The 13465-nt window shown below is 35.0% G+C and overlaps 1 protein-coding gene across 1 annotated transcript; it reads right to left on the bottom strand.

Moving 5' to 3' along the window:
- Positions 1-4076: 4076 nt before the first annotated feature.
- LOC149808265 (cdc42 homolog) lies at positions 4077-8151 on the bottom strand. The gene is made up of 2 exons (XM_089950299.1): positions 7943-8151; positions 4077-6183 (listed from the first exon to the last, which is right to left on the bottom strand). Exons 1-2 carry the CDS (start codon positions 8133-8135, stop codon positions 5732-5734), a joined length of 645 nt encoding a protein of 214 aa, XP_089806425.1. The 5' UTR covers positions 8136-8151; the 3' UTR covers positions 4077-5731.
- Positions 8152-13465: the final 5314 nt, after the last annotated feature.

The following is a 13465-nucleotide window of genomic DNA, read 5'->3' as shown; positions in this document are numbered from 1 at the left end:
TAATGGTATTTTGCATTCTGACAATATTTTTCGTATATGAAAGTTAAATGCGACCTCTCCGATGGACTAGTGATTATTGCGTCCGCCTCAGATGCAGGAAGTCGCAGGTTCGAACCCCAGCCGAATCATACCAATGACTTGTACTAGCAGGTGCCTTATTTATGGTTGCTATTAAATTAGTTTTGATATGATATTAAGGTTATGCGTTATGTTCCAGCATGAATCACGTTTGTCTACTTAAGTGAACGGGATCGAAAAACATTGTTAGATATTTTAGACAGGCTTCACAAAAAGCAAATTTAGTGTAAACTTGTACAATCAATAAATGTATAATTGTTAATTTTACAATGTACAAAACGAGAAAGAGAGAGGACGCAGAGATTTATTTGCAAATGTCAGTCGTAAATGTTTAGCTTTAAAAATCTATATAAGCTGTTGTGTTCAAGTACGCCACTGCTGAAAACAGCTGTGGAAACGTTTTATTGGCAAATAATATGGAATAAGTGGTGTGCTGAAGATGAAGGGCCTCTAATGCTACATGGGTATTCTACTTTGTAAACAACCTTGGCCATCTGTGTATAGAGAGGAAATATAAAAGTTGGCTCTTAAATTCACCGGCACAATATCAGCTAACCATACACAAATGGGGGGGGGGGGGATCCGGAGGGGCAGGAGATTCTGTGAGCCTTAGTTCACCCCTCCATTAATCATAGGAAGTTGAAACGTCTAGTCATACAATAAAAATATTTATGTTTCTTCAGTAGTTTGTGTAAATTGTGCTCCTCGGCGTGTACACAGCCAATTTAGAATCGTAATTTTGTTGCACACAAACAAGAATGACACGAGGGCGTTAGAATGATGTACTGTGCTCAGCAAACATCTTTTTCAAACTAATTATTTGTGTACAAACCGTTGATTTGAATTAAAGGTACATTTTAAACAGTACATTTTACTAACCTTTGAAACTGCTCATTTAAAAAAATGTATGATTGTTATGTTCATATGGTTTTCTTAATGCTGCGTCAGTATTAGGTAAATATATACATTTCGCTTGAAATTTAAACGATTCAGACGATGCTACAATGCTGAAAAAAGCTAACAATGTGTATATCACCGGAACTTCACTTGTATGGGTAACATGAAATACATTTAATATCATGTTTAAAAGCAAAGAAAACTTTGCCTAGATGAAAAAATTAATAATCTGGGAATTTAAACAAGAAACGGCAAAAATTCGAATAGGCTTGTCCTTGACAATACATTAACTCGAATAGGCTTGTCCTTGACAATACTTTAACTCGAATAGGCTTGTCCTTGACAATACATTAACTCGAATAGACTTGTCCTCGAGAATACATTAACTCGAATAGGCTTGTCCTTGACAATACATTAACTCGAATAGGCTTGTCCTTGACAATACATTAACTACGCTTTGACGAAGACTATACTTTGTATACTTTGACTGGTTAATAGCTATGAAAATAGATATACGTACACGTCTATTTGGTTAGTACACTGCTTTCCAACCATAACAAACCCCGATTTTAATTTAGAATTTCGCGAGAGGTAAACATCCTTTCGGGGCCCCTAATTATATGCGTATGACAATGTTTGCCCGTGATGCTGAAGATTAATTGCATCGCCCTCTCTGTATATGTGTGCGTGTGTGTGTGTGTGTGTGCGTGTGTGTGTGTGTGTGTGTGTGTGTGTGTGTGAGAGAGAGAGAGAGAGAGAGAGAGAGAGAGAGAGAGAGAGAGAGAGAGATGGAGTTGGGGGCAAAAATTTATTTTCAAACGTCAGTGGTAAATGTTTAGTTCTAAAAATCTTTATAAGCTGTTAGATTCAAGTACGCCATTGCTGATAACAGATGTTGACACGTTTTATTCCCAAATAATATGGAATAAGTGGTATGATGAAGGTGAACGACCTCTAATGCTACGAAAGTCCCTATTGTATTCTACTTTGTAAACACCATTGGCCTCTGTTCGAGAGGAAATATAAAAGTTGGGCGTAAATTCACGGACACAATATCAGTTTAGCATACAAAAATGTGTGGGAGTATGGCCAGAGGGGCATGAGATTCAGTGAACCTTAGTTTACCCTTCCATTAGTCATAGGAAGTTGAATCGTCTAGTCATATGTATATATATATATATATATATATATATATATATATATATATATATATATATATATATATATATATATATATATATATATATATATATATATATATATATATATATATATATATATATATATATATATATATATATATATATATATATATATATATATATATATATATATATATCGTCAGTAGTTTGTGTAGATTGTGCTGCTCCACGTCGGTTGGGTTTCTGCGTATGCGACTGTGTGTGTACGTGTGTGGTGTGTGTGTGTTTGAGAGAGAGAGAGAGAGGGGGGTATAACAGGTGTGTACAACCAATTTAGAATCGTATTTAAGTTTTGAATAAAACAAGACTGACGTGAGAGGATAAGAACGACGTAATGCGACCAGCATCCATCTTGTTCAAAACAAATTATTTATGAACAAACCATCGTTTTGATTAAAGGTACATTTTAAACTAGGGCCGGCCTTAGCCGACTGGACCGATTTGTCTCAATCAGGCCCCGCGCTATATATATATATATATATATATATATATATATATATATATATATATATATATACAACAAGCCTGCACGAAGAGAGAGAGAGAGAGAGAGAGAGAGAGAGAGAGAGAGAGTAATTTTAAAGCGATGGAATAAAATTTTAAGTTCACTGTCATATAAAACTTGTTTAAAAGTTTATTTCCAATGCCGTACTCAAAAGGGGGCCCCGCGCATAACCCAGCCAAAATGACCCAAATCGGGCCCCGCGTTTGCTGAGACCGTTCCTTTTTGAAACTGTACATTTTACTAACAAATAGAAAATTCTCATTTTCAATAAAATAATGCATATTTCTTACATTCAAAAGGGCATTCTTATGCTGTGTATATATATTTCTCATGAAATTTAAACGATTCAGATGAAGTTACAATGCATAACAAAAGTTAACGCTATGTAAATCACTGGAACTTTTCTTGTATGGGTACCAGGAAATACATTTAATACCAAGTTAAACAATGCAATAAATGCAAGAAATACTTTGCCTAGATGAAAAACTAATAAACGGGGAATTTAAACAAGAAACGGCTAAAACTCGAATAGGCTTGTCTTTGACCATACGTTAACTCGAATAGGCTTGTCTTTGACAACACATTAACTCGAACAACACATTAACTCGAATAAGATTGTCCTTGACAATATATTAACTACGCTTTAAAGAAGACTATACTTTGTATACTTTGATTGGTTAATAGCTATGAAAATAGATATACAGTTATATTATGACGCAACCTTTGATCAAATTACGTACACGTATACTTGGTTAATACACCGTTTTCCAACCATAACAATCCCAGATTTTAATTTAGAATTTCGCGAATGGTGAACGCTCTATCGGGGCCCCAAGCATATGTAAATAACGTGGAGTACACTAGCAACGAACACATTCTAATTTCTGTTCATAAAGAATGAATGCTCTGTTTAATTTGAATACGGCTTATAGCGATCCAACTTAATATCCGGAAATATTCAAGTTTATCGTCTATGAGATGATCTTTTGTGTAGAGCACTAAGAAATAAGTACTTCGTTATAGCAACACCTTTTTATTACGAAACATTTTGTTTGAAAACGTACAATGTACTGTGAAGGATTTGCTGTTCGTGGTGTGTTGGGTTGTTGAAAGCATTTAGAAAAGATTAACAACTCCAAACCATTTCTAACCGTGTCCTCTCCTAATCTAGCTATCCTTGAGGGTTCTATTTCATCCTTTAATGTTATCACATTGAGTTAATGTAATTTCTTTAGTCAACTAAGGTCATGGATAATTTGAGAAAAGAAAGCTTTGTGTGTTAGCGTGCATCATACATGTCAAACGGTGATCGTCAATGCATACTTCATAGCTTTAGAAACAAAACATAAATAAAAAAGACCAGATAAGAACGAAAGATAAAGCAAACAAATCTGTAAGATCCCAGTTGTATTCACCAGAAATATGCCAGATAGCGAGCTGTTCCATCTCATCTGTATATCATTCAATATTTGCAATATATACTGACGATTATGCAAATTTGCGTAAAGAATATCGCTGTGTGTGTGTGTGTATGAGAGAGAGAGAGAGAGAGAGAGAGAGAGAGAGAGAGAGCAAAATATTGCAATGAAATCTAAACCATTCTTAAGTTCGCATACACATTTATATTTCGAAAATTAAGACAGGCTACACGAAAAGCAAATTTAGTGTAAACTTATACAATCAATAAATGTATAATTGTTAATTTTACAATGTACAAAACGTTTGCAACATATGGAATAATGTTTTCATCAAACCCTGAATGACAAACCTATATAAGAATATCGAATCTACATTTTTTTATTTCATTCGTGAATACGACGATTTTAAGCCAGCCATAAGTCTTCATCCGCCAACATTCATATAGCAAAACCGTTCCGGTGGCCTAGTGGTTAGAGCGTCCGCCTCGGATGCGGGAGGTCGTGGGTTCGATCCCAGGCCGAGTCATACCAAAAACTTACAAAAATGGTATTTACAGCTGCTTCGCTTGGCGCCCAGGATTAAGAGGTTAGTGTTAGGACTGGTCGGCCTGGTGTCAGGATGTGACTGGGTGAGACATCGCGCTGCATGTCTGCGGCATGATGCCCCAGTGCTAGACATCGCTATAAACTGCCACACTGCAGACATCGTAGCGATATGACTAAAAAAATTGTTGAAGCTACATTATAAATCCAAATAACACACACTCATAAAACAAACTATTTGACTTGGAAACATGCCTTCCTGTTTCTCGTGATTAACATTGGCTGTATCCCAAGTCATGTCTGTATAACCATGTACATATAGTCACAGCTTACACATACAATTATTTCCAATCACATGAAAAAATTTCCTTGGTCACCTTTAAACTTACATGGCGTGGTCATAGTTTGTTTATGAGCAAAGTTTTTTTTGTTTTGTTTTACAATATTGCAATACACAGTAATTAAGATACAGTAATTAAGTGCATTTTTTCAGAGATACGCAATAGCAGCTGACTGGAGCTGATGCGATAGTAAGATTACAACCGACGTCCTTCAGTTCGCTAATTTAGCACACTAACCACTTAAACACGATACTGTATATTTTCACTAGTCTTGTCTATGTGAACAAGCCATATTCTGCAAATACGGCAATAACGACGGTCCGGGTTCTATTCGGCGTCAGTTGTGGTGTACAAACAAAAAGGAGAAAAAAAAAGAAGGCTTATGAAACGTGTTTCCTACCTGTCATGTAAGCTAGTCATCTGATTTAGAGTCTAGAAACTACTGTTTACTAAACTGAGCTATTTCTGGATGTGTTAAAGTACATCAGTTATTCATTCATTGTTGTACTAAATAAAAAGAACTTTTAGTGTAGAACAATGCTAGCTGTCAATCGCTTTCAATGTACACACAAAATGTTCCTCCACGGCTTATTTGTACTGGATACAGAAACAATGATGCCTCATTGCCAAAACTTCATACTGGCTCAGAGGGGCCCGGGCTGGGCACTGTCTCATCCAGAGCAAATGTGAGGCATATGGATCCTTTGAGATGATAAAAACGTCAAGTTCCGAAACAACATCATGAAGTCAAGTTAACCTTCGAAATATTTTATTAACAAGAGCAGATTTATTCTTCTTCCTGAATTTCAATGCGGACGTAACTACGCTTTCAAATACTCTTTTCACAGAATTTTGGTTTTGGCACGTGCATTCCATGAAAAGTACGGCACCAATATCCTTGGCAAGAATACTTCCCTCCTCTGTAGATACAGTCGTGAATATCTCAGAATCCGAAGTCTGTCTCAGGTCCGTTTGAGTACCAATAAGGATGATCGGCTTTTTCCAGTCCATGTGCCTCTTGATTTCAGGAATCCAGAACTGTTTGACTGATTCTAAAGATTCGCGGTCAACCACAGAGTAGCAGACGACATATATCTCGCTGTCCTTGTAAGTGCATGCTCTCAGACGCTCGTAGTCGTGCTGACCAGCCGAATCATAGATGTGGAGGCGGTACTCGTCGCCCGACACTTTTATGCTGCCTGTAAACGTAAAGGGAAAGCAATACAAGTTACCATGGCATATTGATAGAATGACAACTAAGTGTATTTTGTGTGAAGTTAATTCATTTTGTATTAAAGAAGCCTCCAAAACTAACTTTACAGCTAAGCGTGGAGGAATATGCTTGTTAGTGTTTAACGGAACGTTAGCACAATATTGAATATAATGCCGATGAACACGTTAACCCCTGGAGGTTTTTGTCGTTTTCGCCTGAAATTCGAGTAGTAAACATATTTTGAAAGCTTTTTCTGAAAAGATCCGAAAACACCAAATCCCAGGTGATCTTTCAATAGCATATTGCCTAGTTGTGTTAGAAACATCGTTTTTCATTGGCTATTTGGCTCGCGCATGAGTAGAAGGGTAAAAGTGGGAGTTTTTTTGTTGTGTTTTTTGTTGCTAAACGGAGCAATTATTTTTGTATCGAGACCACTCTTTATTCCAAATCCCCATCTTATCCTACTTTTTGCAAAGGTTTGTCTGTCTGTTTGCAGTTCATACCCGTTTGCCTTAGATCTGAGACCAAAAAGTATAAAATCCGGACAGAAAATCGGATTCCGACGACGGGCGAATTTTGGGTAGAAAAAAATCAGGTCTAAAATATGAGGTTTTTTCCCTCTCTATTTTGTAGTGCAACTAGAAATTCCAGATTATTTGGTATCATTGTAGAGCTACATCTGTTTACCTTTCTATAATACCACCCACTTTAGTGTATCATGCATGACCATGATGCTACAGAGCTCGGCAGTAGGCTACTACCTCCTGCCACGTTAACTCGTCGCTAGGGGTTAATGTGTTAACAAGGATTTTTAATTTCTTTTACAACTCGTCAAGGAATGGTTAAATTTGGAATTTATGTGCAATGTCGATGCACAAGAGATTAAATACGCAATGAATATTCAAATTTGGCAAACTGAATTCCTTCGAAAAGTCCAATATTTTCTCTGATCCTACACATTTATGTTTTTCTTTTTATGAATTCTGTCCGACTGGGTGGAAGTCGATACACTCGACAAGAATTTGTTCACTTTCAGTGGACACTGAAGAGTAAGTATCCTGGTCGCGGTTACCCCTGGCTTCGGGAGTCAGGCATGTGACATATACACGTGATCAGCACAAAACCAGCCCAATTCTACGATTTCTGTGTAAGGGACACCGATCTAGGTTTGTGGACTTTCCATTCCACATAGTTTGCCAAGCTTACTCGATATTTGCTATCATTAAATGGGAATCTTTCATTCGAAAATAAATACAATTGACTTTCAAGAATGGACGGACATAAGTATAATTTAAAAATATTAGCAAATAAAATATATTTAGAATATCACATTTTCAGCATTTAGTAGTTGATCAGGACATGAAATACTGAATATTTCTTGGCTAACAACATCTTTATAATATACGTGAATCTGGTCGTTAGACGCACCGGAACTGAGATAATCACAATAAAGTAAATTTTGATTTAGTAAATCTTTTAAGCCGCTTAAGTCCTTATTAATTCACTGCACATATGATTTATTATTCAGACTGAAAATCTAGTGTACATAGCTTTGTATATAGAGAATGAACAACAAGAAAACTCTCGTCATCAAAATGTTTCCTTCTACATAAAGTTTGGATTTTACCTTTTGTAACTGATGAATGCGGACGAATTTAGAATAAAAATTATAGATATTAACTAAAAAGATTTTTGCCTTTAGTACATCATGCAATGCAGTTATATAATTTTGAGTGTTGACTTACTAGCATAATGATCCAAGACAGTTGCGGTATAATCCTTGGGTGAATTTTGGTGCATAATGTTCAAAGCAAGGCAAGTTTTCCCTACCATGCCATCTCCAACAATACAGCACTGGACAATTTTCATATCGTCAGTCATAATCACCATGGCGTATATCAACAGGTAACTTACAGGCTGGCCACAGGTAAATCGCATGCGAGAATTAGGTGTACTCCAGTAGTCAGTGAGTGATATCAGAGAGGCGCTGCCCTTTTATATGTGCTGATCACCTACTCAGCTTTCATAAAACACCTCAACTTGAGTAGATATGTCTCTGTACTCGCTTATAAGACGAGTCAATTGCAAACTGCACATAGCTAGATATACCGGCGCATAATGCGCCGTCGAATCTGTCTCTGTGCAGTTTGTTAGGAGTAATTAGTAGAACAAACAATATAGACCCTGATCTGCAGACGCATTATGCTACGGCAGACCAGGATCTTTGCTTACGAAATTTGATCCAACTTATAAGCAAGTATAAATGATAACTAACAATCGACATTCTGTGAAACTTTTGTAAGCTGAAATTATGTGTGAGTTGGGCTTTGTATTGAGCAGGTTGTTTCAAAACCTAAGTTCGATACAATAATGTATTCGTTATTTCGAAATGACCAGCATGCAACATTTTCAGCTGACATTTTACTCAGAGTTGAGATGTGACAGTAGGGCCTAGTCACGTGTTTGGTAGTGGTTTCAGTAACATAAAGCTGTGTTCTGAGGTAATCAGCCGATGCGAACAAATCCCTCGTATCGTGAGTTTTGTTAATTCAGGTGATTTGTTATCAATAGAATCATGTACATTTTATTATAACTGTAACTATGCCTTTAGGCTACAATTTTTTAAAATATAGAATCCAAATTTCTACTAGCAATACCCTATGAAATGAATCCCGAAGGAAGGTTATAGTGAAAATTAATACAGACATTTCATAGATTTATTCAATGTTCAGCTCAATTTTATATTTTGCGAAAATGATTTATTATATTCAGGTACCTTTCACGCTGGCGTGACATGCAACTGAAATATAGTTGCATGAAAAACTTTCCGTGAAAGGGGTATTATTATAATTGGATTCAAAAAGAAGTATTTCAAATGTCATAAATTCAATGTAAATATTTTTTACTTTTATTTTTGAGAGTCAAACTCGTCACGCTAGAGTTTAAAAAGAACTTAAATCATGACACTTTTCAAAATATCTTTAACAAATAGTACTCAGCTATTTGTGAGATAGTAAAGTGAATGTAAATATTTTTCTTATCTTATTACATAATGGGTCGGTCCAGGAATTTTACTACTGGATTTTTTTTAAATTTGAATTTTGATCTGGAAAGGCTTATTCTGATCAAAATTGACGGTTTTCTAAGTTTGTCACAGAATATTTATTGTAATAACTGGAAAATGTGGTTCGACACCTATCGTCCTACCCCACCCCCAATACTCTTCCTTTAAATCAATCATTTCCTCTTTCTTGCTTTGCTTTTTCTTGTAGTTCAGGTTTATTTTGTTCATTTAAAATTATCACGTACTACTGAAAATTAAGTCTTATAAGAAAATATGCAGCAAATGAGGCCTAGATTTTCATACATTTGAAAAATGGAACTTCTCCGATGTGAAAAAAAACTTTCAGTTCTTGTAAAAGGTGACCAAATAGTTAAGAAATATAGAATAACATTTTAGAATCACAAAGTTTAGAACAATTTTGAGCAAAGAAAAGGTTAGGAAAGGAAGGTAATCTACCGTAAGGAATGAATTACTCCCCTTCTCTCTGACAATAACTTCTTTTTGTTCTGGATATGAGATTAATTTCTTCACTTGATTTTACAGATTTTAAAAGATTAGACCATGAGTACTAATCATATGACAGATCAAACTTTTTAGACCATGAGTACTAATCATATGACAGATCAAACCTTTTAGACCATGAGTACTAATCATATGACAGATCAAACCTTTTAGACCATGAGTACGAATCGTATGACAGATCACACTATTTAGACCATGAGTACTAATCATATGACAGATCACACTATTTAGACCATGAGTACTAATCGTATGACAGATCAAACTTTTTAGACCATGAGTACTAATCATATGACAGATCACACTATTTAGACCATGAGTACTAATCGTATGACAGATCAAACATTTTAGACCATGAGTACTAATCATATGACAGATCACACTATTTAGACCAAGAATACGAAAAAGCATGGAATCGTATGGCAGATCAAAATTTTTAGACCATGAGTAAGAAAAAGTATCGAATCGTATGGCAGAACAAACTATTTAGACCAGCCAAACAAAATTATCACGACCGCTCCGGTGATCTAGTGTTCAGAGCGTCCGCCTCAGATGCGAGAGGTCGTGGGTTCGATCCCCGGCCGAGTCATACCAAAGACTTACAAAAATCGTACTAACAGCTGCCTCGCTTGACGCTCGGCCTGATGTCAGGATAATGTGAGGCATGATGCTACATGTGCTAGACATCACTATAAACTGCCATACTGCAGACATCGTAGCGATATGACTCAAAAATTGTTAAAGCTACGCTAAAAATCCAAATATCACACACACACAGACACAAAATTATCACATAGATTATATTGCTTACCTCCAAAAGAGTTAAATTTGACAATAAGAAGTCAACGAACCATATTTGCTGACTATAAAGCAGTCTCTGCCATTACCTTATGCAGTTCAAATTCAGTTGGTGTATATAAACATATTTCCTAATAATGTCAATACTAAGAACATCACACTTAAAAAAGAAAACGCTGAACGCCTCGTTGCATGTCTAAAATGAACTACCTTAGTCGTTTTGTTTTTATTATCAATCACGACAAAAATATCAATTATTATTCTTAATTTACAGACGAGTCTCACAGACAGCGAGTAGAACCACATCACCTGAATACAACCAAATACATAATTTTTCATTACTGTATGAACACGCTTATAAGAGACCAACTGTTAACCGCACATGCCCAATTTTTGCCGTCGCATAATGCGCCCGCTTATCTGGATATATGTATTTTTATGAGTATTCAGTAGAAAAAACAACATATACCCAAATCTCAGGAATTCCAATAATGATGTTTTGATATATTTTATCTTTCAGTGATTGTTTTGCTACTGGAATTATTTAAACTGAATGAGGAAAGAATATTATCTACACAACACAAAAATGAGACATTTGATTTGATTGGTGAACATGGAGAAATGTTGTATCATCCTGTATTATCATGTGTAAGGTTGGATGGTTTTATGACTGAATTGTGAATCCCTCTCTCTCTCTCTCTCTCTCTCTCTCACACACACACACACACACACACACACACCTACCTTTGCTGTTCGGTGATGTCAAAGAGCTCCAGTAAACCTCCCTCCTGATTGTCGTGATTATGCCTCTTCTAAAGTTTCTTTTATTCCAGCACTATACTTCAAGTCAGAGACAATATTTATCTATCTATCTATCTACCAGTAATTCTTTCATGCTGCAAGATACCTAACAATAAGTTTCTTTAAACAATATTTATTGTAAGAAATGTAAACGGTATTATGCACAAAAATAATCAAATCATCACTGAAATCTAGCCAGATAAAGAATATTATCATATTAAACTGTATCTACATATAAATATACATACCTATTGTTACACAGAAATATATTTTTGACAAAATTTTAAAAAATTACCTTAAATGGATACAATACAAAATATTAAAGTCAATAATCGATAAGAAGAATGCTATCAGAATACGAGTTCTCTTGTTATCATCAGATTAAACAAGGCATTTCTTAATACTTATGTTGCATCGATCAATTGCCTTGTTTTTCTCTGTAGACAGTAGTGCAAATTACCATTATGGTCTATTGCATTAACTGTATTAATTCCCAAAGCAGTATACTTGTTGAAGAAAAAGTATAATGAAGTAGGGTCTCAGACGGATCACAAATTCATGTAAAACATCAGGGCATCTTACATGAGTGCTCGTCTAAAAAAAAATTCATGAAATGAGATGCATACTTTCTATTGTTTCGCGAACCTTGTAAAGTGAAATTATTTAACGATTTTCATAAATTTAATTTACAGTCATCATAAATAGAAGATTCTTTTTATTACTTGATTTTTTTAAATATTGTTTTTATTTTATTTAACTAGTACGCAGAATAGCGAGGTTAAATGAATTTAAAATACGTTCGGATGCCTCGGCCTTTGCCTTCTATAATGTCATGGCGTTATTAGTGGCATCATGAAGTGTTATACGTATTACACAAAGGACAATTATGATATGTGTATATTAAAGTAAATAACACATTAATCATGTGACAAATGATTTTTTTTAAAATTCATTCGAATAAAGATTATAACCATGTGAAATCCGTCCCATTGTGAGTCTACAATGAAGGATGTGGGTTTAGCGAGGGTATTTTTTTATACACTTGTACAAACCTTGTTTAATTCTATATTTAAATAACGATTGATCATGCTTGGGAAAGAACACGATCTAATCTTGTCAGAGAGTAGATGTCATTCTCTCACAGCGATTGGTATTAAGGTACGCTGGTTCAGATATGTTCTACAAAGTGGAACCTGCAATTTATTGATATTTACTGATGGACAATGGGTTATTTCGCTTCCAAAACTGTTATGAGCTACTACAGGGAAATGTCACTGGGCAATATTGTTAATCATTTGGAAGAAAGTTACTATTTCATGCTTGATAGCGTATGCTAGCTAAAGTTTCCCATCGAGTTCCTTCGAGACATATTTTAGCTGAGGCAAATTTTGTGGCACAATTAACAAAAACGCCTTGCTACAATTTGCATTTTCTGTTTCTTACATTTTAAAAGTAAAATTCTGCTTAAAATTGTCAGAAAGTGTCAGCGTATTGTAAATCAGGTCCACTTAACCCAAAAAAGATTATTTCCGAATATTTTCTCATTTAAATTTAAATCTTTGGCTGACAGTACTATTTTGCCTTTCTTATTGGTTATCTCTGTTATATGAATGTACGGCTTACTGTCCTTTACTATCAAAAGATAATCCAAGATGCGCATGACATTGAAAGACCGGACTTTGTATACATCAAACATCAGTCAATTGGAACCCCGTTGAGTGTCCCCGTCTAAAACAAGATTGTTGGGAACATGGAATAATACTAATGGTCAAGAAATGCAAGATGTTTTTGAAACACACTTTTCAAATAACCTTCTAATAGTAATTGATGCATAGAAGTATATGTTGAAATATATGTATATTTTAAACTATAACGATAAATATTGTTAAAAATTAAAACACCAAAAGATGTAAAACACATTCAACTCCGTTTTACCAAATGTATTTGACATTAGGCTAAATTAAATAAAGATATTCTCTTTATTGTCAGATTAATATAACTACCGCAATTCAATTTTCAAATTTGTACAAAAAATCTTATAGAAAGACGGAAAGAGAAGACAATTTATTTCATTGCCCTTTATTTA

This window comes from Sinohyriopsis cumingii, chromosome 1 (genome assembly GCF_028554795.1).
Source record: "Sinohyriopsis cumingii isolate HCF-2022 chromosome 1, ASM2855479v2, whole genome shotgun sequence".
Classification (NCBI taxonomy): Eukaryota; Metazoa; Mollusca; class Bivalvia; order Unionida; family Unionidae; genus Sinohyriopsis; species Sinohyriopsis cumingii.
The sequence above is the reverse complement of the archived record's forward strand: the minus strand, read 5'-3'. Positions and strand labels throughout refer to the sequence as shown.